The sequence below is a fragment of the Fringilla coelebs genome, assembly GCF_963513975.1.
Source record: "Fringilla coelebs genome assembly, chromosome: 22".
Taxonomy (NCBI): Eukaryota; Metazoa; Chordata; class Aves; order Passeriformes; family Fringillidae; genus Fringilla; species Fringilla coelebs.
The window spans coordinates 8,850,319-8,878,048 of record NC_140048.1 but is presented as its reverse complement, the minus strand read 5'-3'; the positions used below and the strand labels follow the sequence as shown (position 1 = coordinate 8,878,048).

At 47.1% G+C, this 27,730-nt stretch overlaps 3 protein-coding genes across 3 annotated transcripts in view; 2 read left to right on the top strand and 1 right to left on the bottom strand.

Moving 5' to 3' along the window:
* AGRN (agrin) overlaps positions 1 to 3,731 on the top strand; it is a 79,542-nt gene extending 75,811 nt beyond the window's left edge. The window contains exons 34-36 of the mRNA XM_084220044.1: positions 1,263 to 1,487; positions 2,894 to 2,997; positions 3,514 to 3,731. Coding sequence (XP_084076170.1) covers positions 1,263 to 1,487; positions 2,894 to 2,997; positions 3,514 to 3,671 — 487 coding nt within the window. The 3' untranslated portion in view covers positions 3,672 to 3,731. The remainder of the gene's footprint in view (positions 1 to 1,262; positions 1,488 to 2,893; positions 2,998 to 3,513) is intronic.
* A 3,709-nt stretch (positions 3,732 to 7,440) lies between these two features.
* Positions 7,441 to 8,295, bottom strand: RNF223 (ring finger protein 223; the record flags this gene model as incomplete). The annotated part of the gene is made up of 1 exon (XM_084220407.1): positions 7,441 to 8,295. One exon carries the CDS (start codon positions 8,293 to 8,295, stop codon positions 7,441 to 7,443), a length of 855 nt encoding a protein of 284 aa, XP_084076533.1.
* Positions 8,296 to 19,259: 10,964 nt separating this feature from the next.
* On the top strand, positions 19,260 to 27,483 carry LOC311162161 (uncharacterized protein C1orf159). Its single transcript, XM_084220355.1, has 10 exons — positions 19,260 to 19,313; positions 21,480 to 21,607; positions 21,994 to 22,084; positions 22,512 to 22,587; positions 23,471 to 23,575; positions 24,108 to 24,167; positions 24,945 to 25,079; positions 25,829 to 25,854; positions 26,247 to 26,277; positions 27,347 to 27,483. The coding sequence occupies exons 3-10, from the start codon at positions 22,013 to 22,015 to the stop codon at positions 27,424 to 27,426; spliced, it is 585 nt and encodes a 194-aa protein (XP_084076481.1). The 5' UTR covers positions 19,260 to 19,313; positions 21,480 to 21,607; positions 21,994 to 22,012; the 3' UTR covers positions 27,427 to 27,483.
* Positions 27,484 to 27,730: the final 247 nt, after the last annotated feature.

Below are 27,730 nucleotides of genomic sequence, written 5' to 3'. Positions count from 1 at the left end.
AGAGGAGAGGAGAGGAGAGGAGAGGAGAGGAGAGGAGAGGAGAGGAGAGGAGAGGAGAGGAGAGGGAAAATGGAAAGGGAAAAAGGAAAGGAAGGCAGGAAGGGTCTCCTCGCTGCCCCTCGCTTATGGCTCGCTCCCCTTTTCTCCCATCCGAGTCCCGAGGCGCTGGATTTCCCCTCGGAGCCCAGGTGAGTGTCCAGGTGTGCCTGTCCCCTGCTCTGCCCGTGCCTCAGCATGTCCCTGTGTCCCTGTGTGTGTCCTCTGTGTCCCTGTCCTGGCTTTTTATCCGTGAGGGATGAGCTCTGCACAGGGGGGATGGCAAAGAGCCACCAGCCCCAGGCTGAGGGACCCTGCAGGGACAGCAGGGCCGTGTCCCACCCCCTGGATGCAGCATCCCTCAGGGATAAAAAGCTCTCTGTGGTGTCTCTGTGTCCCACTCCAGTTGTTGCCAGGGTCCTTGTGCCTGTTCCAGAGGCAAAAATCAGGATCCAGCCCGGGGAAAATCCCATCTTTCCTTCCCTCCTCCCCTGGGAAAAGGTTTTGTTGCCTCCATGCCCTTGCTGTGACAGTCCCCAGGGTGCCACAGCTGCTGTGTCACAGCTGGCAGGGATTGATCCTCGTGCCCCACGAGGATAAAAGCAAGGAATCTCCAAAGAATCTCCTTCCTGTGTATCCCAACCCCAGGAGTGGGATGGAGGTTATCCCAAAATCTGCCACCTTTAGGGTACCAGGTGGGAGAGACCCCATGGGTGAATCCCAGGAATGGGGTGGAGATGATCCTAAAATCTGGCAGCAAGTGGGCACACACCCTTCCTGTGTATCCCAGGAATGGGATGGGAGCTATCCCAGCTCTGAGCTGCTTGGTGGGATGGAGATTATCCCAAAATCTGGCACCTTTAGGGCAGCAGGTGGGCACAGACCTTTCCTGTGAATCCCAGGAATGGGATGGGATTATCCCAAAACCTGGTACCCCCAAAGGCGGCAGGTGGGCACAGACCTTTCCTGTGAATCCCAGGATTGGGATGGAGGTTATCCCAAGATCTGGCACCTTTAGGGCAGCAGGTGGGCACAGACTTCTCTGTGTATCCCAGGAGTGGGGTAGAGGCCATCCCTGCTCCGAGCTGCTCGGTGGGATGGAGATTATCCCAAAACCCGTGGCCCTCCAGGCCAGCAGGTGGGGACAGGCGGGGGGTTCATCCCCCAGGGAGGAGGAGGAGGAGGAGGAGGCTGCTGGAGGAGCTGCCCATGGTGTTTCCCTGCAGTGAGAAGGCCCTGCAGTCCAACCACTTTGAGCTGAGCATCAAGACAGAAGCCACGCAGGGGCTGCTGCTGTGGAGCGGGAAGGGGCTGGACAGGTCGGATTACATCGCCCTGGCCATCGTGGACGGCTTCGTGCAGCTCAGCTACGACCTGGGCTCCAAGGCCGTCACCCTGCGCTCCAGCGTGCCCGTCAACACCAACCAGTGGGTGCACATCAGGGCCTCCAGGTCAGCACCGCCGGAGCGGGAGCGGGAGCGGGACTGGGATCTGGATCGGGGTCAGGATTGGGGGTGGGATCTGGGATCTGGATTGGGGTCAGGACTGGGATTGGGATCCGGATTGGGGTCAGGATTGTTATTGGGATCTGGATTGAGGTCAGGATTGGGATTGGGATCTGGACTGGGGTCAGGATTGGGATCTGGATTGGGGTCAGGACTGGGATCTGGATTGGGGTCAGGACTGGGATCTGGATTGGGGTCAGGACTGAGATCTGGATCTGGATCAGGATTGGGATCTGGATCAGGACTGGGATCAGGATTGGGGTCAGGATTGTTATTGGGATCTGGATTGAGGTCAGGATTGGGATTGGGATCTGGACTGGGGTCAGGATTGGGATCTGGATTGGGGTCAGGACTGGGATCTGGATTGGGGTCAGGACTGAGATCTGGATCTGGATCAGGATTGGGATCTGGATCAGGACTGGGATCAGGATTGGGGTCAGGATTGTTATTGGGATCTGGATTGAGGTCAGGATTGGGATCTAGATTGGGGTCAGGATCGGGATCTAGATTGGGTCCAGGATTGTGATTGGGATCTAGATTGGGGTCAGGATTTGGATCTGGATCTGGGTTGGGGTCAGGATTTGGATCGGGATTGGGATCAGGATCTAGATCGGGGTCAGGATTGTGATTGGGATCTGGATTGGGGTCAGGATTTGGATCTGGAACAGGATCGGGATCTGGATTGGGGTCAGGATTGTGATTGGGACCTAGATTGGGATCTGGATGAGGATTGGGATGGGGATCGGGTCTAGATTGGGACTGGGCTCTAGACTGGAATCAGGATCTGGATTGGGATTGGGATCTAGATTGGGATCAGGCTCTGGATCAGGATTGGGAGGATTTGGATTGGGATCAGGATCCAGATCTAGATCGGGATTGAGATTGGGATCTGGATCAGGATTTGGATCAGGATCAGGCTCTGGATCAGGGTGGAAAAGCTGGGAATGAGGCAGCTGAGCCCTCTGATCCCCAAGGATCTTCCCTTGGATAAGAACTCTTAGAGTTTGTGCCTGGAGGCCAAAGCTTAAAGTTAAACCCAGGATTTGATCTGAGACCTTGGAAAAGGCTTCCAGACTTAGGTGCTAGAAGTGAGACTCTGGATTGAGAGTTTAAAGCAGAGACACGTTAAGTAAAGGAATGTTTACAGTTTGAGAGTTTAAGATACGGCAAAAATAAAGTAACTCCAGCCCTGCAGCTGGATAAGCAGTGGTGGGGATATCCCAGGAATGGGGTGGAGGTTATCCCAAAATCTGTCCCCAGTGGTTCCCAGTGTCAGGGCTTGCAGGGAGCAGCTCTGGGCTGGCTCTGGGGGCGGTGTCTGAATTCCTGCTGTTCCCATCCCTCGGGAGCAGGGTGCAGAGGGAAGGCTCCCTGCAGGTCGGGAACGAGGCCCCCATCGCCGGCTCCTCTCCTCTGGGGGCCACGCAGCTGGACACGGACGGGGCGCTGTGGCTGGGTGAGTCTGGGAGGGGACAGAGCTGCACTGGGCTGGGCATGTTGGGCATGTCCCTCCCTCCTTCCCTCCCTCCCTTCAACCCTCTCAGGTGGCTGAAAGGTGCCCTGTCCCCTGTGCTGTCCCATCTGTCTGTGCCCTATCCCCTGCCCTGGGCTGATGCTGTGCCATTTCAGGGGGGCTGTCCCCTGTCCCCTGCTACGTCCCCAGTCCCAGCTGACCCTGTGCCATTCCCAGCAGTGCTATCCCTGTCCCAGCTGTCCCCTGCTCTGTCCCCTGCTCTGTCTCTGTCCTTGTGCTGACCCCATTCCATTCCCAGGGGGTCTGGACAAGCTGAGTGTGCCCCAGCACCTGCCCAAGGCGTTCAGCACGGGTTTTGTGGGCTGCATGTGGGACATGTCCCTGTCCCCTGCTCCATCCCTGTCCCAGCTGTCCCCTGCTCCATCCCCTGCTCTGTCCCTGTCCCAGCTGTCCCCTGCTCTGTCCCTGTCCCCTGTGCTGACCATGCTCTGTTCCCAGGGGGCCTGGACAAGCTGAGCGTGCCCCAGCACCTGCCCAAGGCCTTCAGCACGGGTTTCGTGGGCTGCATGCGGGACGTGCTCGTGGACCGGCGGGAGCTGCACCTGCTGGAGGACGCCCTGAACCAGCCCCGGATATTGCACTGCTCGGCCAAATAGAGCCCAGGGACCTCCCTCCCTCCCACCTCCCTCCCCCCTCCCTCCTGCCTATTGCTGTAATTATTTTCTATTTTTGTAAACTTATTGCTTTTTATATTTTTGGGGGGGACAGGGAGGGCAGGAAACCCTTTTTGCTTTCGGGCTCTTGGCGAGGCTCGGCCCGAGCAGCGGAACAGAGCTCGAGAAGTGACACCAGAACTCTCCCACTGCAGCGTCGATCTTCTTCATACTTGAAGCTTCTTTCGTTTTGGGGTTGTTTTCCCCCCTTTTTTCCTGGTGTTTTCGGGGGGTTTGTTCCCAAAAACAACCCTGTTTTCCTGTGGGGGAAACGCTGCTGGTGCTGGCGAGGCCTCCACGGATTCACGGGGTGGGAATTCCCACCCTGCTCCGGGCTCTGGCTCTTCCAAACCTTCTCCTGGCCCCGTGTTCACCTGATTCCTGCTGCCCCCTGTTCCTCTCACTGTAATTTATGTGTGTAAGGATCTCAAGTGCTTTTCTCCTCCGAGCTCTGCTCAAATCAGGGATGCCACGCACTGGAAGGGAGAGAGCCGGGCCCAAGCTTCGCTCTGCACTCGCCTCGGGACTCTTTGCTGGACTCAGAGGTGCTGGGGAGGCAAAAATGTGGATTTTTCCAGCAGTTCTCCTCCTCCTCTTCCTCTTGGACACGCGCAGGAGCAGCTGTGAAACCTCATTCCCACATTTTGTGTTCATCCAGACACGTCCTGACCCCTCCCCAGCCACCGAGCCTTGGCCTCCCTCATGCTGGGGATCACTTGGAGCTCCTCCCCAAGAGCTGGGAATTCTCTCCCAAGAGGACCAGGAGATTCCCTTTTCCCTCCTCAGAGATCTCCTGGATGTGTCCTTCCATGCCCCACAGCATTCCCAGCCTCTGGCTCCCAGCCTGGCAAGGCAGAGCTGCCACTGGAGCCTCTCCCACCAAGAAAATTTCGAATTTTTCACCTTGGACTTGGAGTTTTTGGGTCTTCCACATCCTCTGGATGCTGCCAGCCCTGCAGGAACGGCTCCAACGGGAGCAGGAACGAGGCTGGGAGTATCTGGGGGGAATTTGAAGCATTTTCTTCCAGGAAAGGAAAATTTTGGGGCCAGTTGTGAAGTTTCTGGGGTGTGGCTGGATCTCCTGGATGTGGGGAAGAACAGCTGGATCCCAGCTCTGGAAGAAATCCAATCTTCCATTGGGATTCCTTCTCCATGGAAGGATTTCCTGCTGGTTTGTGGCCTCTGTGTCCCTTTCCCACCCTCAGCTGGAATTTCTCTGTGGAAAAACAACTTTGGGGATTCCTCTGCAGGGTCCCACCAGGTTCTGGGTGGGAGTTCCTGCCCAAGGTGCCAGAATTTGGCTTTTTTTTCCCCTAAATTTCTACCCCATCTTGCAGGGCACCCAAAATGGGGGTTTTGGCACCAACTTTTGAGCCAGGAAAGGTCAAATTTCTTCTCTCAGGGTGAGCTCTGAACAAAGGTGGAACCAAGAGGGAAAACCAATAGAAAAACCACTTGGGTCTGCTTTGATTTAGTTTATTTGATTTAAAAAAAAATAAATATTCCCAACCTGTGACATTCCTGTGGGAAATGCAGGGTTGAACATTCCATGGGGGCTGTGCCCTGTGTGGGGTGAGGGCTCTGCTGTGCCTGGGGGGTTCTGTGTGTGCCAAAATTCCCTTTTTTGGGGGCTGCTGGGGCCAAATTGGGATTCCTGGTGGGAAGTGCTGGGGTGGGATGGGAGGGAGGGGTCTGGGAGTCCCCCAGTCCCTGTTTTGGGAATGGCATTCCCAGCCAGGCTGGTGTTCCAGCTCCAGAGGGACGGGGAAGCTGCTGATTTTCAGGAGTGAAGTCAAGAAAGCGCAAAAAAAAACCCCAAGAATTGAACAAAAATAAATGTAAAAACTCATTCTGCTTTTGCTGGGGCTTGGAAATGCCTTAAACCAGGATTTGTGTCCTCATGGGGGAGCATTTGGAATTTCCAGCAGTGCATTCACCTGGGCTTTATTTTTAACAACATTTCCACCACAGAACGTGCAAAAAAAGCAAAAAAAAAAAAAAAAAAAGACATTGAGGTTGGGTTTTTTCCTGGATTTGATTTTTTTTTTTTTTTGGCTTTTTTTTTCATTTAAAACCCCTGAGGTGTCCTTGGAGAGGGTGAATCCCTGACTTGGGGAGCTGCTGGCTGAGTTCTGGCGGGCGATGGGCAGTAGAGGAGCAGCATGATGTAACCATTACTAACTCGTGTCTTTCGTCAAATCACCCAGAAATAAAGTTTGGAACCGATTAAAGAGGTTTTTAAGGGGCCTGCTGCTTCTTTTTTTTCCCTAGGATAAGGGAGAATCCTGCTGTTTTGGTGCTGTTTGCTGGGCAGAGGAGGGGGAAGCTCCTGCACCTCCTAAATTCAGTTTTTCCAGGAATCCCAACCCCAACCCCAGGGTTTTGCAGGATTTTTGTGTTTTTCCTTCCTCTCCTCTGTGGTTTCAGCTGGTGGGAGTCTCCACTTTGACTTATTTGTCTCTTTCATCCCCTCAGCACCAGGGAACCTTCCCAGCCTCTGGAATTTGGGTGTTTCCCCTTCCCAGCCTCTGGAATTCAGGTTTCACCATCCCAACCTCTGAAATTGGGGTTTCACCTTCCCAGCCTCTGGAATTCTGGTGTTTCACCCTCACAGCCTCTGGAATTCTGGTGTTTCCCATCTGTTCAAATCCAGCCCTCCCCATCCCAGCTCCTCATGGGAATAATCACTGAGCTACTCCAGAAAAAAAAAAAATCCCTTTATTCCCTCAGGAGCTGGAGGAAGGGGGATCCTGGGCAGCTCTGGGTGCATTCCCAGCCCTGCATTCCATGGAGAGCCTGGCAGCGGGATGCACGGGGACATTCCAGTGGCACAAGGACATTCCAGAGGCACTGGAAGGACATTCCAGTGGCACAAGGACATTCCAGAGGCGCAGGAAGGACATTCCAGAGGCCCGGGAGCGCGGTGAGCGGGATGTGGGATCTGCCGGGGATCCCGGGAATGCAGCGGGTCCTGCTTGGCACCAACGCCCTGGGGATGGAGCCGAGATCCAGGAAAGGCTTTGTCCTGTCCCTCATCCCTGAGCAGATCCAGGAAAGGCTTTGTCCTGTCCCTCATCCCTGAGCAGATCCAGGAAAGGCTTTGTCCTGTCCCTCATCCCTGAGCAGATCCAGGAAAGGTTTGTCCTGTCCCTTGTCCCCCTGGAGCCCAGCAGATCCAGAGGCTCTTGGTGCTGCTGGAGGGGTTTTGTCCCAAACCCTGCCAGGGCAGCAGGTCCTGTCCCTTGTCACCGTGGAGGTGAGCAGATCCAGAGGCTCTGGCTCTACTGGAATGGGGATTTTGCCCCAGATTCTGTGAGGACAACAGGTTCTGTTCCTGTTCCTCATCCCTGAGCAGATCCAGTGGCTCTGGCACTACTGGAAGGGTGGCCGTGTGACAGATCCTGTCAGGGCAGCAGGTCCTGTCCCTGTCCCCATCCCTGAGCAGATCCAGAGGCTCTGCCACTACAGGAATGGGAATTTTGTCTCAAATTCTGTCAGGAGAGAAGGTGCCATCCTTGTCCCTGTCCCTGAGCAGCCCTGTCCCTACTGGAAGGGTGGTTGTGTCACAGATTCTGTCAGGAGAGAAGGTGCCATCCTTGTCCCCATCCCTGAGCAGCCCTGTCCCTGCTGGAAGGGTGGCTGTGTGACAGATTCTGCCAGGACAGAAGGTGCCATCCTTGTCCCCATCCCTGAGCAGCCCCAGGCCGTGTCCCTACTGGAAGGGCGGCCGTGTCACCGCCGCGGCGGCCGCGGTGGCTTTGGGGGGCAGCAGCTCGGGCCGGCTGACGGCCGCAGTCCGCGTGAAGCAGCGCAGGTTGCCCGTCTTGAGCGCGCACTGCACGGGCCACAGGATGACGCAGAAGAGGATGATGAGCAGCGCCGAGAGCAGCACGATGCGCTTCCAGTCGTCGCACAGCTCGCACCGCGACAGCCGCCCCGCCAGCCCCGCCGGGGCCGCCTCGGCGCTCTCGGCCTTGCTCAAGGCCACGTCGATGGACACGCACGAGTCGGGGTTCTCGGCGTCGGCCGAGGCGCGACGACAGCAGAGCTTGGTGCCGTCCATCCAGAGCTCGCGCTCGTGCTGCAGCTCGGGCGGCAGCGTGGCCAGCAGCTCCTTGCTGGTGCGCAGGCCGGGCGCGCCCTGGCTGGGCAGGTCGGTGGGCTGGCGGCAGAAGGGGCACGGCAGCAGCTCCTGGCCCGCGCCCAGCGCCGCGCTCAGCCGCGCCACGCACTCCAGGCAGAACACGTGCGAGCACTGCAGCAGCTTGGGCGTCTTGAAGGTGTTGTCGTAGGTGTTGAAGCAGATGGAGCACTCGACGGGCGAGGCCGGCTTGGGCGAGCCGGGGCTGGCGCAGCTCGGGGAGCCCGCGGGGGAGCGGCCCTTCCTGCGGCCATCGCCCGGCGACGGCAGCGCGATGGGGCTCAGCGGCACCGGCGGCGCGGGCACCGGGCTGGACGGAGACTCCGGCGTGCTGGAGTGCCACAGCTGCGGGAAGCAGGACATGATGGAGCCCCCCGAGAGGAGCTGAGCCCGGCGAGACTCTGCAGGGGAAGAACAGCACGGCATTCCGTTCATTTCATTCTCTTAGCTCTTCATTTTATCTTATTTTATCTTATTTCATCTTATTTCACCTTATTCTATTCTATTCTATTCTATTCTATTCTATTCTATTCTATTTTACTTTATTCTATTTTATTATTTTAATTTTTTACTTTATTTTATAATTTTCTTTTATTATTTTACCTTTTTTTCTTTTATTATTTTATTTTATTTATGTATTCAGAATCGCCCACTTTTTACTTCCTTCTGTTTATTTTATTTATTCAGGATCACCCGCTTTTTATTTCCTTCTATTTATTTTATTTTATTTATCCAGAATCATCTGCTTTCTATTTTATTTATTTATTTATTTATTTATTTATTTATTTATTCGGAATCACCCGCTTTTTAATTTCGTTTCAGTTATTTCATTCTCTTTCTTTTATTCTATTTCTCTATTCAGAATCACCTGCTTTTTATTTCGTTTTATTTATTTTATTCTACTCTATTTATCTATTCAGAATCACCCACTTTTTATTTTATTTATTTTATTTTATTTTATTTTATTTTATTTTATTTTATTTATTCAGGATCCTCCACTTTTAATCTTATTCATCCTATGTTATTTTATTTTAGTCTCTTACTTTATTTATTCAGAATCACCCGCTTTTAATTTTATTTATTTATTTTCTTTTATTCTCCCAATTTTATCTGGCCTTGGCTCTCAGGTAGCCCCAAAAATCCCATCAAGGAAAGCAAAGAACCCTCAGAGATCCCCCCGACCCTTCCCACCAGGAAATCCCCTGGAATTGCAGGGACAGGAGCAAAATTCCCACCAAATTCCTCCTTTTGGGGCAGAAAAATCCAGAACTGGACCTACCCCGGCTGCTGGGAGCTGGGAGGAGAGCAGAGGATTCCATGGGGGAACCTCTTAGTCCTGGGCTTATGGAGCTTGAGCCAGGCCTAAGAGACAGACAACATTTTCAGCGGGGAGGAAATGGGGGAAAAAAGCTTTTTTTGGGGAGGTTTGTGATCCTGGGAGCTGGAACTCCAGGGGGAAAAAATGAGGGAAGGGCGGAAATTCAGGTTTTTCCTGTTAAAAGTGAGGAATTCTCAGCCTGGAGCTGCAGCTCTGGGCTGTGACTGCCAGGAGGAAACGGCTCCTGTCCCTTCATCCCCCTCAAAACCCCCCAAAATTTGGGGGATTTTAGGCAACATCAGCACCCAGAGCCAAAATTTCAGCTCCCATCCCTTCGTCCTTCCTGGAATCCCCCAAAATTCAGATTATTTTAGGGATCAGCTGTACCCAGACCCAAAATTTCAGCTCCTGTCCCTTCATCCCCCCCAAAACCCTCCAAAATTTGGATTATTTTAGGCAACATCAGCACTGAGAACCAGCTTTGGAGCTTCATCCCTCCTAAAATCCCCACAATTTTGGGTTATTTTAGCTCCACCTGCATCCAGATCCAAATTTTCAGCTACATCCTTCCTGGAATCCCTCAAATTTTGGGGCATTTTAGGAATCACCTGCATCCAGACTCAAATTCCACCTTTTGTCCCTTCATCCTTCCTGGAATCCCCCAAAATTCAGATTATTTTAGCAACATCTGCACCCAGGCCCAAATTTTGAGCTTCACCCCCCTTGAAATCCCCTAAAATTCAGATTATTTTTGGGACCAGCTGCAGCCAGACCCAAATTTTGAGCTTCATCCTTCCTGGAATCCCCCAAAATTCAGATTATTTTTGGGACCAGCTGCAGCCAGGCCCAAAGTGCAGCTCCTGTCCCTGAGAGCTGCAGGAAATTCCTGCTGACGGCTCCGGGCTGGATTTCCCAGGACATTTTTTTGGGATGTGTCACCCAGCTTTGCCATGCTCAGCTGGTTCCTGTAATTACAGCTCAGCCCAGCAATTAAACCCGAATTTGAATTAAGAAACACCAAATATTCCTGACATTCCACAAGGAAAAAAAACCCCAAAAAAATCTCCATTATTTATAATGATCACGATTTATAATTTTTAAGTTCTAATAATTATATTGTTTCCCCATTATTTCTATTATTATCTCAATATCTATTTATTAATCTAAATTATTTCTATAGTGTGTATATTCATTTCTATATTTATATTTATGTTTATATATTTATTTATAGCTACATATATTTAAATACCTAATTATATATTTCTAATAATAAATTTATATATGTACATTTATTTATTTATTTATTTATAGATAACTCCCCTCACAAGCACACTTCAGAACTTCTCTTTTTTTGTGCTTCTCTCCATTTTAAATAAGGATTTTTATTTTTTTTTAGGGTGCAGCTTCTCCTGGGGTTAAATTTTGTGCATTTCCAGCTAATTTTAATGGGTTTTAATCTATTTTTAAAATTTTTTCCTGCTTACAAATAAATCACAAATCCAAGCCCAAACTGGCCCAAAGATGAGGAAAACCTGAGGGAGTTTTTGCCTTTTTATCTTTCTTTTCTTTTCTTTTTTTTTTTTTTTTTTGATAAATATTCCCTTGTTTTCCCATCCCCTAAATGCAGATTTTTGCAATTCCTGGGTGTTTTTCAGGGATTTTCAGGAATTCTGAGCAGCTGAGAAAGGGAGAAGCCTTGGCTTGCCCAAGTTCTTATTGCACAATTATGAATTATGAAATTATTAATTATTAATGATGAATTATGACATTTCAGCTGCTCTCAGGAGCTTTTTATTGGTCTGGCCTACGTCAGCTCCAGCCCAGCAAAATCCTGAATTAAACTCTAAATTTACCCCAAACTTTGCTTTTAAATAGAAATTCAAACTTTGCCATTTGCTGAATGCAATTGTGGCGTTACTGAAGCCTCTTGGTTTGATTAAATTGAGATTTTGCTTATCTTTATCCTTTTTTTCTGCTTATTTTTTGTTTGCTATTTTGATTTTTGGGGTTTGTGGATCAGTTGGAACCCAGAGATTTGGATCAAGCTGTGGATGAGACATTTTAAATTCCATTCCCTTCCCCTCCTGCACCTTTTTAACAGAATTCTTTGATTTTTAGGGGCTTTTTGTTTGATTTTCTGATTTTTTTTTTTAATTCAGAGCCTCTCCTTTTCCCTGGTATTTACTGGGAATTTCCAGAAGTTTTGGGAAATAACAAAACCATCCAGGAGAGGGACACAAAGGAAGGGATTCCATGATTTTTGTAAATTCCAGGAATCTTTTTGCACCATAAAAGCAGAGAGAGGGGGTCAGGTTTAGGATGGGGTTAAGGATTTAGGATTAGGATTTGTCCTGTCCCACTGATCCCAGTTCCAACAATCCCCGTGATCCCAGTGATCCCAGTCCCAGATTCCCATTCCAGCAATCCCAGTTCAGTTCCAACAGTCCCAGTTCCAGTGATCCCAGTCCCAGTGATCCCACTCCTCCAATCCCAGTTCCAGCAATCCCATTCCCAGCGATCCCAGTTCCAACAATCCCTATTCCAGTTCCCCAGTTCCAACCATCCCAGTCCCACTGATCCCAGTTCCAACGATCCCAGTTCAGTTCCAAGAAATCCTATTCCAGTTCCCCAGTGCCACTGATCCCACTGATCCCAGTTCCAACAATCCCTATTCCCGTTCCCCAGTCCCACAGATCCCAGTCCCAGTGATCCCAGTTCCAACAATCCCAGTTCCAACAATTCCTATTCCAGTGATCCCAGTCCCAGTGATCCCAGCTCCCCAGATCTTATTGCAACAATCCCAGTTCCACTGATCCCAGTTCCAACAATCCCTATTCCAGTTCCCCAGTCCGAGTTCCCTGGTCCCAGCGATCCCAGTCCCAGTGATCCCAGTTCCAAAAATCCCCGTGATCCCAGTCCAACAATGCCTATTCCAGTCCCGCGGTCCCAGTTCCTCGATCCCAGTTCCCTGATCCCAGTGATCCCAGTCCCAGTTCCCCAGTCCCAGTTCCCCAGTCCCAGCGATCCCAGTTCCAAAATTCCCCATGATCCCAGTCCAACAATTCCTATTCCAGTTCCGCGGTCCCAGTTCCCCGATCCCGGTGATCCCAGTTCGAGTTTCCCAGTCCCAGTTCCCCGGTCCCAGTGATCCCAGTGATCCCAGCGATGGCTCAGTGGGATTTTACCCCCAGCCCCACACATACCTGTCCGGGCGCTGTCAGAGGACCCAAACCATCTCCCGCTCTGCCAATCCCCCGGGAATGCCGCGGGAATGTCCCGGGAGTGCCGGGGGGATGCGGGGCCGGGGCCGGCAGCGAGCGGGACGTTCGGCGGGGATCCCGAGCAGGAAGCCGGGCGCTGCCGGCCCGCCTCACTTTTATCCCTTCCTGCACAGGTGACTTTTCCTGCTCCGCCTGCCCGGCCCCATCCGCTGAATCACGGCTGGAATCGCGGCTGGGATCAATCACGGCCGGCCTGGAATGCTCCGGGGCCGCGGGGAAAACACCCGCGACCGCGGGCGCGGCTGGGGGATCCGAGTCTGGGGATGCTCGCAGCCTTTCCTCTCCTTTTCCATCCACTGCCGCCCGCGATCCCTCCTTTCCAGCCTGGGAAATTCCAGTTTGGAAGGGTTTTTTAAATTTTCCCTAATTTATCCCCTATTTTACAGGTTAGGAAATGCTATTTTTGAGCATTATTTAACATTTTTCCCTAATTTATCCCCTATTTTACAGGTTGGGAAATCCTATTTTTGAGCATTATTTAACATTTTTCCCTAATTTATTCTCTCTTTTCCAGGCTGGGAAATCCGAGTTTTGAGGGGTTTTTAAAATTTTTCTCTCATTTTTCATCAATTTCTATCACTCTTTTCCAGCCTGGGAAATTCGATTTTGGAAGGGGTTTTTTTAAATTTTCCCTAATTTATTCCCTATTTCACACGTTGGGAAATCCGGGTTTTGCGGGGTCTTAAAATTTTTTCTCTCATTTTTCATCAATTTCCATCACTCTTTTCCAGCCTGGGAAATTCTGATTTCCAGGGAGTTTTTAAAATTTTCCATCAGGGATTCCTCTTTTCCAGGTGGGGATATTCGATTTTTGAGGGTTTTTTTTTCTTTTTTTGTTTTCCATAATTTATCCCTCTTTCCCAGGCTGGGAATTCTGGTTTCCAGGGGTTTTCAAAACTTTCTGTCAATTTCCATCGTTGACCCCTCTTTTCCAGGTTGGGAAATTCTATTTTGGAGCATTTTTAAAAATATTCTGTAATTTATCCTTTTTTTTCCAGGGTCCCTAGAAGTATCCAGTGCTGGGAAACTCTGGTTTTGAGGGTTTTTCAAAATTTCCCGTTGTTTTCCATCAATTTCCATCACTGATCCCTCTTCAGATTGTCTGGCAGGAACAGAGCAGGGGAAAATAAAATAAAATAAAAAATACAATATACAATACAATAAAGTTAAAAATATATAAAATTTAAAACAAAGCAAAATAAAAAATTAAATTAAATTTTAAAAATAAAATATAAAATACAATAAAATGAAATTAAATCTAAATAAAATCCATGCCAGGGTCAGCTCCAGGTTGATCTGGTGACTCACCAGTTCCTTCCTGGCCAGAGCCAGCACAGCCTCTGGAATTCCCACTGGAATTTGACATCCTGGGAACTGCAGAGCCAAGCCCAGCCAGGAGGGAAAGCCTGGGAACCTTCCCTGCTGGAGCACCGGGAATTCCGGGAATGCTGCAGGGACAGAGCTGGGAATTGCTCCTCTGGAGCCGGCAGGAGAAAAATTTGGGAAGCATTCCCTGCTTCCAGCCTGGAGAGGGAATTCCCGGCCTCGGATTTCTGGGAATGCTGCAGGGACAGAGCTGGAGCTCAGGGAATTGTTTCTCTGGGAATTCCCTGCAGATGGAATTCCTGAGAATTCCGGGAATACTGCAGGGAGAGAGAGCTGGGAATAGTTTCTCTGGAGCCAGGAGCAGAACAAGCCTGGGAGCTGTTCCCTGCTTCCAGGCTGGAGTGGGAATTCCCAGGAATGCTGCAGGGATATTTCCAGCCTGGAGCAGGAATTTCTGGCCCCAGATCCCTGGGAATGCTGCAAGGACAAGGAGCTGAGCTCAGGGAATTCTCCTCTGGAGCCAGGAGGAGAAAAGGCTGGGAACCCTTCCCTGGCAGATCCGTGTACCTGGGGCAGGAATTCCAGGAAAGCTGGGAATTGTTTATCTGGAGCTGGGAGGAGAAAGTTTGGGAACCGTTCCCTGTTTCCATTCCTGGAGCGGGAATTCCTGGCCTCGAATTTCCTGGAGTGCTGCAGGAACAGAGCTGGGAATTGTTTACCTGGAGCTGGGAGGAGAGCAAGGCCGGGAGCTGCTCCCTGATGGAGCTGAGCACCTGGAATTCCCTGTTCCAGCCTGGAGCAGGAATTCCCAGGAATGCTGCAAGGATAGAGCTGGAGCTCAGGGGATTTTTCTCTGGAGCCAGGAGGAGAAAAGTTTGGGAACCGTTCCCTGGTTCCAGCCTGGAGCGGGAATTCACAGCCTCAGATTCCTGGGAATGCTGCAGGGACGAAGAGCTGGAGCCCAGGGAATTTCTCTGGGAATTGCCTGCAGATGGAATTCCCAGAAATGCTGCAGGGACAGAGCTGGGAATTGTTTCTCTGGAGCCAGGAGCAGAACAAAACAGGGAACCATTCCCTGATGGAGCACCGGGAATTCCCAGGAATGCTGCAGGGACAGAGAGCTGGGAATTGTTTCTCTGGAGCCAGGAGCAGAACAAGGCTGGGAACCATTCCCTGATGGAGCACCGGGAATTCCCAGGAATGCTGCAGGGACAGAGCTGGGAATTGTTTCTCTGGAGCCAGGAGCAGAACGAGGCTGGGAACCGTTCCCTGGTTCCAGCCTGGAGCGGGAATTCCCAGGAATTCCCAGGAATGCTGCAGGGACAGAGCTGGGAAAAGCTGCCAGAGGGAGGAGGAGAGCTCAGCGTGTTCTCCCTGGATATTTCCAGTCTGTTCTCCCTGGATTCCAGGAGCTGGCGAGTGTGGATGCAGGAGCTGCTGGAAAATCAGGAATAAATCCGAAAAAAATCTGAAATAAATCAGGAATAAATCAGAAATCAATCAGAAACATCAAATACAGAACGAACACGCAATATTTCTGACGTTATTGTTTATTTGTAGGAGGTACTGCTGACATTGTAACTCATCCCAAATCCCGGCTCTCCCGCTCTCCCAGCAGCTGCCCGGGGCTCGCTCATTGTCCCGTGCCTGTCCCGTGCCTGTCCCGGTGCCATCCCGCGGCCCTGAGTCACTTCCCTCGCCCGGGAATGGCCCGGGAATGACTCTGGGAATGACTCTGGGAACGGGAATGCGCCGGCAGCGCCTCCAGGGCCCTCCTGCTGCTCCTCTCCCGCTTTTCCCGACCGGACCAATCCCTCCGGCCCTCTGCTGGCAGAATTCCTGCTTTTCCAGCCGGGATCCATGGGATCCTCGTGGCAAAAGGATTCCCCATTCATTCCTGCTTTTCCTCAGCCCAGGATCCCCCATTCCTGCTTTTCCTGGATCCATAGGATCCTCACAGCCCAGGATTCCCCATTCCTGCTTTTCCAGCCGGGATCCATGGGATCCTCGTGGCAAAAGGATTCCCCATTCATTCCTGCTTTTCCACAGCCCAGGATTCCCCATTCCTGCTTTTCCTCAGCCAAGGATTCCCCATTCCTGCTTTTCCACAGCCCAGGATTCCCCATTCCTGCTTTTCCTCAGCCCAAGGATTCCCCATTCCTGCTTTTCCACAACCCAAGGATTCCCCATTCCTGCTTTTCCTCAGCCCAAGGATCCCCCATTCCTGCTTTTCCTCAGCCCAGGATCCCCCATTCCTGCTTTTCCAGCATCCATGGGATGCTCACAGCCCAAGGATCCCCAGGATGTTTTGCCCTGCCCAGAGCACATCCAGGTGGGAAGGAGGAGCTGGGATTCCAAGGAATCAGGAATTCAGGGAATTCAGGAATTCTCCATCCCCATTCCCATCAATCCCCAATCCTATTCCCATATTCCCAATTTCCCACGTTCCCATTCCCATTCTCATTCCCAATTTCCCACATCCTATATCCCATATCCATCCCCATTCCCAACAATTCCCAATCCTATTCCCAATTTCCCACATTCCCATCTCCATCCCCATTCCCATATTTCCATTCCCACGTGAATTTCCAACACAGAAATCCATCCAGGAATTCCCCAAACCCCGGGAATTTCGAGGCTTTCCCACCTCCAGGGATTTTTTTCCCCCCTTTATTCCAGGAAATAAGTTGGAAAATCCTTCATGGATTTTTTTTTTTAATATTTATAATTTTTTTAGATTTCATTTTGGAGCTTCAGGAGTGATTCCCCATCTCCTTTTCTCCCTCCTTCCCTTTTATTTTAAAGAATAATATTTACAAAGCCATGGAAATGAAGCAAGATTACCTCGTTAGCTGTAATTGGGATAATTACCATATTTTATGAATATTCATGGAATTTTTCACCTCCTACCTTTACAAATATTTGCATTTTGAGGCAGTCTTGCTTTAAAATACAGAAAAATCCGACAAAACCAATCCATATTTTGTGTATAATTTGCAGCTTCCAGGACTAAAAAAGTTTAGGGAAGCCATCCAAAACCTCCAGGAATCTTTTCCATGATAATTTAAGCGGAAAAACAGATTTTCCTCAAAATAAAGGCAAGGAGCAGCTTCAAATTTATCTAAATGAGGCCTTTGAGGTTTTTTATTTATGCTTTTGTCAGGAAAAAAACAAAACAAAACAAAACAAAAACCAACCAACAACAACAAAGAAAACCCTGAGGGAATTCAGGAGCTGGCTTGGAAATGCCAAATTTAAATGGATTTTTGCTCCAAGGAATGAGGAAAATTCTGGGATTGCGGAAGGAGCTGCTCCTCATCCTCATGCAAAACAACAAGCGGTTAAAAGGGGAAATAAACCACATAAAAGGAGATTTTTAGGGGAAATAAATCACATTAAAAGAGATTTTTTTGGGAAATAAACCACATTAAAGGAGATTTTTTTGGGAAATAAACCACATGAAAGGAGATTTCTAGGGGAAATAAACCACATTAAAAGGAGATTTGTAGGTGGAAATAAACCACAGAAGAAGGAGGTTTTTAGGGGAAATGAGTCACAGAAGAAGGAAATGTTTAGGGGAAATAAACCACCCGCTTTCCTTCATGGAATTATGGAATGCTTTGGGTGGGATCTCGAATCCCATCCAGTCCCACCCCTTTCCCTGGGCAGGGACACCTCCCCCTGTCCCAGGCTGCTCCAGGCTGGCCTCGGGCAGTGCCAGGGATGAGGCAGCCTCATCTGGCGCAGCTGTTTTTCCCGATTTTCCCGAATTCCCGGGATTTTGGGGCGCCCAGGCCTCGACCCCGCCGCCTCCTCCCTCCCGCCGCGTCAGCGTTGCCAGGCAACGCCTAAAATGGCGGCGCGCGCGCGGGGCACGCCGGGAGTTGCAGTGCGGAGACGCCGCCGCCCCCGCGCCCCGCCGGCTGCGCGGGACTCGCTTTCCCAGCAGGCACCGCGGCGCCGCGCGAAAAGGCTGAGAGAGCGTATTTACCTGCGGGGAGTGGGGGACAGGTGGGGCTCGCCGCGGGTGCTGTTGGGAATTGTAGTTCTTAGCGGATCGACCGCTAGGCGAAGCGGCGAGGCGGGCGGCGGCCGCGGGACTACAACTCCCAGGGTGCCGCCGGGCGCAGCGGGCTGGGCGCCGGTGGAGGGCGGGGGGTACGAACGGGAACCTCGGCGGTGCCGGGGGGATGCTGAGGGGAGCCCTCAGGTGAGGAGGAGGAGGAGGGAGCGGGAGGGGGAACGGGCGGCGGGCCCCGGGGCGAGCGGCGAGCCCTGGGTGGGGCCCCATTGTTGGCGGTGGGCAGCGGTTCCTCATGGAGTCACCGAGTTCTCCGGGGAAATCGGCGCCAGGGCGGTCGGAGGGGTTTGGCTTTGGGATTAAAAGTCGCCCCTTGTCCCTGCTGCGTTCGGAAAGGAATTCTCTCCTTCTCACCTCCCCCCCCTCCGTGAAACTTTTATTTCCTAGTAATTTGACTCGGTTGAAGAGGATTTTTTGCCGGTCTGGGATTGTTGGGGCGGTGGGTGTTCGGTGATGTTATTTTGGCGTGGTTCTCCTGGCTGAGCTTCCCCCAAATGCCCATCCCAACAATCCGAGTTTTGGTGCACCGCTTAGGGGTGAATAAAACCCCAAACTGGCCCTAGAAACATTGGGATTTTGAGCCTGGAGAGGGGAAGCTTTGGGGCGACCTCACAGCGACCTTCCCGAGCTGCAGGAGGGGGAATTCCCAAGGGATGCAGTGACACAAGGGAGAATTAACGCCAAGCCACAAGGAGCGGGTTCAGGCTGGATTCTGGGCAGAGATCCCTCCCTGGGAGGCTGCTGGGGTCCTGGCACTGGTTATCCCAAGGATATCCCATCCCTGGAATGCTGGACAGGGCTGGGAGCCACCTGGGGCAGAGCAAGGTGATGCTGCATGCCTTTAAATCCCTTCCAGCCCGTTCCTTTATCCCATTCCCAAACCACTGTTCCCTGTATAATATACATCTCTCATTCCCCAAACCACTTTTCCCTTTATAATATCAATTTCTCTTCCCAAACCTATTTTCCCTGTATAATACTAATTTCCCCTTCCCAAACCACTTTTCCCTGTATAATCTTCATTTCTCCTTCCCCAACCACTCTTCCCTGTGGAATATTCATCTCTCCTCCTGATTTTTCCTGCTGCAGCAAGCGCTGCAAGGGCAGAAGGTGTCCCAGCAGTAAATATGAATGAATGTTTGCTCAAGGCAGGTGTGGAGCAGCTTTTGCAGCAAAGCCTGGCTTAAGGTGGCTCTGATTAAGCCCAGCTTTTAATCGCTGAGCATTGTTACAAAACCCCAGCTGTGGAAAGGGCAGGACTGAGCTCAGCTCCGAGCTGGAAAAACGAGTCCTGCTCCAGCAGGGATTGATAAAAGATTGTTTTGTTCCACCTCTCTCTGTGCCACGGCAGGTTCCTGCTGAAATGAGCAGCAAAGCAGCAGCCTGGGGTGTTTGCTGGCAGCTGGGCAAGGTGCACAGGGCTCCTGGGGGCCTGCAGGTGAGTGACACCTGCAGCTCTTAAACCCTTCCATGCTTCTCTGCTTCATCATTGCAGTGCTTCAAACCCTTCCATGCTTCTCTGCTTTATCATTTCAATGTTCTAAACCCTTCCATTCTCCTCTGCTTTATCATTTCAGTGTTTCAAACCCTTCCATTCTTCTCTGGTTTATCATTTCAATGTTTTAAACCCTTCCATTCTCCTCTGGTTTATCATTTCAATGTTTTAAACCCTTCCATTCTTCTCTCAGTTTTATCATTTCATTGGCATTTTATCGTGGCCAACTTTTCTCCTCAGTTTTTTAATTTCAGCTTTTAAAACCCATTCTTCTCTGGTTTATCATTTCAGTGTTTAAAACTCTTCCATTCCTCTCTCAATTTTATAATTTCAATGTTTAAAACCCTTTCATTCTTCTCTCAGTTTTATCATTTCAGTGTTTAGAACCTCTCTGGTTCTGTTCTCAGTTTTATTTTCTCAGCTTTTCCAACCCTTTAATTCTTCTCTCACTTTTATAATTTCAATGTTTAAAACCCTTTAATTCTTCACTCAGTTTTATAATTTCAACTTTTCTCCTCAGTTTTATCATTCCAACTTTTAAACCCTCTCTGATTCTGCTCTATTTTATCATTTCAGCCTTTCCAACCCTTGATTCTTCTCTCAGTTTTATCATTTCAGTGTTTAAAACCCTTTAATTTTTTCCTCAGTTTTACCATTTCAGCTTTTCCATCCCTCTCTGGTCCCTCTCTCAGCTTTATCTCTTCAGAATTCAGCAGCTTTTGGGTGTGATGTGCTTTCAAACCCAGGCAATTGTGAAACCACCTGAATTTCAGGCACAGTTTCTCTGCACTTCCATCCTTTCCCAGCTGCTGAAGCAATTCCCAAGCTCCAGCAAGAAAAATGCTGATAAAGCAGCAGAAAAAAAATGGGAACTGTGGAGATAAGGAGAACATTTTGCTTGCAGGAGTGGGAGGAAAGCCCTCAGTGTTCCTGAGTTGTTTGTGTTGCTTTTGAGACACAACAAGAGGCAGAATTCCCTCCTGGGATCCGTCCCCGTGGGCATCTGAGCCGGCAGAGATTTGGGATTTGTTCCAAACCTGACACCCAGGTTGGGAAATCCTTGTTGGAATTCTGAAATCTGAGCTGCCAGGAAAATCCTGAGGGGAAAATATCTTCTAATTCAGGCAGAGGCTTTATATATATATATATATAATCTTTTATTATTATTATTTTTCTTCTAAATTTTTTTTTCTCAAATCCACAGGGAAAACGCTTTTGGGGGAATTTATTTTGCTGTGGGTGTTTGACCCTGAGGAAATTTGTGGGCAATTTTTGTAGCACAGAATTTTGGGATGGGATGGAGGGAATTTAAAGCTCATCCTTTCCAATATCCCAGGTGGTTCCAACCTGGAATGAGGCTCAAAGGATGATATTCAAAATTCCTTCCCAATTTCCCACCCAAACCTCCCCTCACGCTTCGCTTCTCCTCAGGGCTGGTGGATCCTCAATCTCCTGAAGGTTTTAGGGTTTCTTTTTCCTCTCTAAATTTCAATTTATGAGGTAAAACCTCATCCATGGAGGCAGCAAAATGTTGTATTTGACCAAAAAATGCTAAAAGTTGTTGTTCCTTGCCAGGGTGTAAAATCCTTATTGGAATTCCAACATTTTCCTCCCCTGGTGGGAAAATCCTGAGGGAAAAATATCTTCTAATTCAGGCAGAGGCTTTATATATATATTTATTTATATATATAGAATTTTTTTTCCCCAAATCCACAGGAAAATGCTGTCAAACATGGAACAGAATTTTGGGGGAATTTATTTTGCTGCGGGTGTTTGATCCTGAGGAAATTTGTGTGAAATTGTCAATTTTGGGATGGTTCAGAAGGAATTAAATAGGAATAAAGTAATTTTAAAAATTAAGTGAAAATTAGGTTAAAAATACTGAATGTTTTAAGTGTTTAGAAGCTTTAAAGCAGCTTTTTGAGCTGGGCTTTGCTCTCAAACTGGCTCAATAAAAAAGCCCAACAGCTCCAGAGCCATCAAATGTTTCCAAATTCTCTCTGGCTGATGGAAATAAAAATTATTGGCTGGTGGAAATCAAAAGGATTGATCAGAGCTGGGCTGGCTGCAGGGCTGGGGTGGGATCCTCTGTGTCCTGATGTGTTCCAGGGATGGGAATCCAGGGACTGAGCTGACTGAGCCGTGCCCTTCACCAGGAGCATCCAGCACCTCAAAGTGGATTTCCCACCCACGTTTCCCCCTTTATTATGACCTGTTCCCCAAGGGTTTTCTTCTAGGTAAGAACAATCCATTTTTTAAATAATAATTTAATTTTAGTAATTTTTTTAGTCAATAATCCATCCTCATCTGTGTTTTTTTATTCTTTGAATAAGGAGATATTGACAAAAATCTAAATAATAATTTAATTTTATTATGGTTTTATAATCAATAATCCTTTTTCATCTGTGTTTTCTTCCTCTTTCAATATTCAGATACTGACAAAAATCGAAATAATTTAATTTTATTATATTTTATAATAAAAAATCCTTTTTCATCTGCTTCCTTACTTTTCCTGCTCCCTTCCCCTCCCCCCTTTTTTTTCTCCTAAACTTCTTTAAAAAAGGGAGGCAGAATTCCAATGTCATTAATAAATTATTTTAATTTATTCCCAAATTTTCTCCAGATCTGTGTTTTTCCTGGGAATGGAGGTGCCCTTCGTGCTTCTCCTGACCAGGCTCGTGGCAGAAGTGGCAGGAAAATCCACGGAGAATTCAGTGGGTGCTGCAAGAATTTTATTATTTTATTTTATTATTTTATTTTATTATTTTATTTCATTATTTTTATTCATATTATTTTATTATTAATTTTAAAAATTTTAATTTTTATTTTTAATCCCACATTTTCTATAATTTTTATTTAGAAAATAAAAATCAAATATATTGATGAAGGAAAAATAAAATTGATTAATAAAAGCAAAATAAAAGAGATTTAAAAAAATAAAATTTATATCTAAAATAAAAACAGAATGAATTTATAAAAATAAAATTGATTTATAAAATTAAAAATAAACCAAATTTTTCTTCTCCAGTGGTTTTTAAGTGAATTATCCCTTCATTTCTGTGGGGATTTTGAATTTATTTTTATATTTATTATCATTTCCTCATGGAAAAGTGGGAATTCCTTGGGAATTTCTCTCCTCAGGTGCCCGAGCCGGAATGTTGTGTGGAAATGTTGGACTCCAACAGCTCCTGCCCGGTCAGCCAGGAGTGCAGCCCAGGTAGGGATGGGCTGGGAGCAGAATTTGGGGTGGAAAAGCCCTGAAAGATCTTTTAGAGACCTTGGGGAACTGCAGGGATCCAAAATTCCCCGATTTTTGCACTTTAATACCAAAATCCAGCGGCTGGGAGTGCTAATTAACTCATTAATAAATATTATTCCCTTCTAATTCCTCCTCCTTCATCCCTTTGGAAAGTTTTATTTTTCTGGGATAAACACCGAGGTCTTGGAGAATTCCAGGGATAAAAAATTCCAGGGATAAAAAATTTCCAGATTTTCTAGACTTGAACACCAAAATCCAGCAGCTGGGGAGTGCTAATTAACTTGTTAATTAATTATTTCCTCATAATTCCTTCTCATTTTTCCCCTGGAAAAGTTTTTTTTTCCCTGGGATAAACACTGGGGTCTTGGAGAATTCCAGGGATAAAAAATTCCAGGGATAAAAAATTTTTGTTATCCCCTTTTAATTTTTATTCCTTTTCCACCTTTGGAAAATTTTAATTTTCTAGGATTATCACTGAGGCCTTGGAGAATTTCAGGGATAAAAAATTTCCAGTTTTTCTGGACTTGAACACCAAAATCCAGCAGCTGGGGAGTGCTAATTAATTTGTTAATTAATTATTTCCTCATAATTCCTTTTCATTTTTCCCCTGGAAAAGTTTTATTTTTCCTGGGGCGAACATTGGGAATAAAATTTTGGAATAAAATTTGGGAATAAAATTTGGGAATAAAACCTCATTAGAGTGGGAAAAGAGGAATCAGGTGCTGTGTGTAACCCCCCCAAAAAGGGAATTTCTGCTTTTTTTCCCCTCTAAAACCTGGGAATCATCAGGAAATTGGGAATTTTGTTGCTTTGCTCCATTTTCCATGTTTTTTTTGGGCAGGATGCTACAGGAGGTGGAATGAGGATGGGAGCAGCAGCTGCATCAAGTGCAGGAATGAGACCCTGCCCAGCCCCTCTGGGCACAACCTCAGCGAGTGCAGGAACTGTGAGTTTCAAACCCATCTTTATCAATTAATTTTTAATTAAATTAATTGGAATTAGTTGTAATAATTTTTGTTAATCAATTTGTATCAATTGCTGCAAAAACTTCACCAAAACGCAGCAAAAAATGAAGATTTTTATCCCAAATCCTGGAATTAATTTGAATTTAATTAACTTTAAATATAATTATTTTTGTTAATTATTGGCATCAATTCCTGCAGCAAAAAGCCCTCAGAAATGCAGCAAAAAATGGAGATTTTTTTAAATCCCACATCCTGGAATTAATTTGAGTTTAATTAAATTGAATTAATTTTAATTCTTTTTATTTATTAATTGCCATTTATTCCCACAGCAAAAACTCCTCAAAAATGCAGCAAAAATTGAGATTTTAATTCCACAGAATATAAAAAACTTTCCCAAATTCCTGGTGGGACTTTGAGCAGTGGGAATTTGGGAATTTGTTGTGCAGGAAGGGGAAAAATGGCAAAATTTGGGCTGGGGGTGGATTTTAGTGTAAATTTTCTGTTTTTTCCCAGCTGGGAGCAGAGTGATGAATTCCCACGTGAACGTGAGCTCTCCTTTCATCCAGAACTTTGGTGAGAACCTGGAATTTTGGGAGGATTTGGGCCTGAAAGAAGGGGTTTGATGAGTTACAAGTGCTAAAATGAGTTTAAAAAGGGATTTAATGAGTTAAAAACGAGATTTAACGAGTTTAATTGGAGATTTAATTTGTTAAAATGAGTTTAAAAAGGGATTTTATGAGTTTAAAAAGGGATTTTATGACTCTAAAAGCAATTTAATTTGTTTAAATGATTTTTGAAAGTGACTGAATTTGTTAAAATTAGTTTTGAAAGTGATTTAATGAGTTAAAATTGATTGAATTTGGTAAAATTATTTTAAAAGGTGATTTATTGAGTTTAAAAAGGGATTTAAGGAGTCAAAAAGGATTAAATTTGTTAAAATGAGTTTTAAAAGGGATTTCATGAGTTAAAAGTGTTTGAATTTATTAAAATTAATTTTAAAAGTGATTTAATGACTTTAAAAAGTGTTTAACCAATGAAAGTGTTTTCATTTGTTGAAATGAGTTTTTAAAAAGTGATTTAATGAGTTTAAAAAGCGATTTAATGAGTTTAAAGTGGTTTAACCAGTTAAAATGAGTTTAAAAAGTAATTTGTCAAAACTGATTTAATTGATTAAAAGATGTTCAAACCGATTTAATCCCTGAAATTGAAACTCAATTTCAGGCACCTGGAATGCTCCAGCAGCACCTAAAAATTAGGAAATTCTCTTTATTTGGATGTAATCCTATGATGGAAAGAGATTTTTGCTCCAAACCTGATTTTCTCTCTTTTTTGATCATTTTTCTCTCCCAGGGGGCCCTGAAGTCGCCGCCTCTCTGATCCTGGGGACGTTTTTCCTCAGTTTATTGCTGATCCTTTCTGTGGCTTCTTTTTTCTACCTCAAACGAGCCAACAAACTCCCAAAGATTTTCTACAGAAGAAACAAAGGTGAAAAAACCCTTTAATTGTCCATTCATTAATGAGCTTTGTTCTGTTAATTGACTGAAATGGGCATTTTTCCTTGAAAATTCCCATTTTGGGCTGCTGAATTCCCATAGTGTGGAGAAAATCTCAGTTTTGTGCTCAGAAATTCCCATTTTGGGCTGCTAAATTCCCATTTTGTGGAAAAAATTCCCCATTCTGTGGAGAAAATCCCAGTTTCCTACTCATAAATCTCCATTTTGTGGAGAAACTTCCCATTTTGGGCCAATAAATTCCCCTTTTCTGTGGAGAAAATTCCCATTTTGTGGTGAAAATTCCAGTTGTGATCTCATAAATCTCCATTTTGTGGAAAAAATTCCTATTTTGGGCTGCTAAATTGTTATTCTGTGGAGAAAATCCCAGTTCTGAGCCCATAAATTCCCATTTTGTGGCAATAAATTCCCATTCTGTGGAGAAAATCCCAGTTCTGAGCTCATAAATTCTCATTTTGTGGAGAAAATTCCCATTTTGTGCCAATAATTCCCCATTTTGTGGAGAAAATTCCCATTTTGTGCCTATAAATTCTCCAGTCTTGAGAGTCCTACACCCAATGAATTTTCCAAATGGGATTTTTGAATATTTTGGTTGGATTTTGAAACAAAATTCCTTTTTTTAACAAGGAAATTATTCCTCCCATGGCTGTATTTTTGGAAAATGAACAATCTTCAAATTAATTAAAATAATGGTAACTAATTTGTTTTTTCTTTCTCTTTTAGCATCTGTTCTCCAGCCCAGTGAAACAGTGAGTGAATTCTGCTTTTATAGGAACATTAAATAAACAAGAATTTGCATTTTAATTAACAATAATTTCCATTTTAATTAACTAAATTGGGACTTTATTAAGCAACTCCTTAATTGATGATTGAGACTGAAATAAAATTAAAGATATTTTGGTGTTCTTTGGATCCAAACTGGGACAAAAATGGGAAAATTGAGGGTTTTTTCCAAGAAGAAACTCTGTATACAGTAAAAATTATAGGAATCCTTAAAAATTCCTATTTTTTTTTAAGGAAAAACTGTTTAAAGGTGCTTTTTTGACATGAATATTCCTGGAATTGTAAAAAAATCCTGTTTTTTTAAAGGAAAAACAGTTTAAAATTGGGGGTTTTTTGACATTATCCTTCTGTTCCACAGGCATCCATGATCTCTCCTCCAGCTTCTTCAGGTGAGGAAATTTGCCCTGGAATGTGCTAAAAATAAACAGAAAATCCCAAACATTCCTGGGATAAGGAACAGAAATCCAATCCAACAGGATTTGTTGCTTTAATTCATGCAGGGCAAAAGATTGGTGGGATTTCTGGTGGGAAATCCATCTGTGGGGTTCTGGCTGGGTTTTGTGGGGTTGAGTTTGGGGTTCTGTGGGTTTATTTGGGTTTTGGGGTTGAGTTTTGTGAAGTTAGGGGTTCAGTTTTGGGTTTTTGGTTGAGTTTTGTGGATTTAGTTTGGGTTTGGGGGTTTAATTTTGGGTTTTTGGTTGAGTTTTGTGGGTTTGGTTTGGGGGGTTGGGTTTTGAGGATTTAGGTTTGGTTTTGTGGTTGGGTTTCAGGTTTGGGTTTTGTGGGGTTAAAAACCACAAAACTCAATCCCAACCCCACAAAACTCAACCCCAAACCCTGCTGCACCTCAATCCCCACATCCCACCTCCTCTCCCTTCCCCATCCCGTTCCCAGGGATTTTTTTGGGATATTTTGTTGCGGAAGCCGCGCTCAAACCCAAAACCTAACCCAAAACCTAACCCCAAACCTAAACCCATACCCCCAAAACCCAACCCCAAACCCCACTGCATCTCAATCCCCACATCCACATCCCTCTCCCTCTGGGAATTCCCTCTGGGGTCCCATTCCCAAGGATTTTTTTGGGATGCTTTGTCCCAGCTCTGCGGAAACCGCACTCAAACCCAAACCCACAAAACCCAACCCAAATCCCAAACCAGAACCCAACCCTAAACCCTGCTGGGCCTCAATCCCCACATCCCACCTCCCTCTCCCTTTGGGAATTCCCTCCCTGTCCCATTCCCAGGGATGGTTTTTTTGGGGGATATTTTGTCCCAGCTCTGCGGAAGCCGCACTCAAACTCAAACCCACAAAACCCAACCCAGAACCCAACCCCAAACCCAAATCCCAACCCCAAACCCTCCTGCACTTCAATCCCCACCTCCCACCCCTCTGTCCCTCTGGGAATTCCCTCTGGTTCCCCATTCCCAGGGGTGTTTTTGGGCTGTTTTGTCCCGGCAGTGCGGAAGCCGCGCTACGTCCGCCGCGAGCGCTCCCTGGGCACGCCCGGCTCCGCCGACAGCCGGGTCAGCAACGTCTGAGCCCGACCCCGGAGCGTCCCCAGGAAATCCCTGGGAGCTGCTGATCCCACAGGAATCCCAAAGGGTTTGTGCCAAATCTCACCCCCGGCACCGTGGCAGGGCCTTGGAGGGTCCTGGTGCTGCTCCGGGGCTTCCTGCCCGAGGATGGGGAAATTCCTGAGGGATTCGGGGGGGTTTTGGTGTTGGGGGAGAATTCCTGAAGGATTTGCGGGATTTTTCCTGTTGGGGGAGAATTCCTGAGGGATCTGGGGACTTGTGGAGAGAATCCTTAAGGAATTTGGGGGATTTTCCCTGTTTGGAGAGA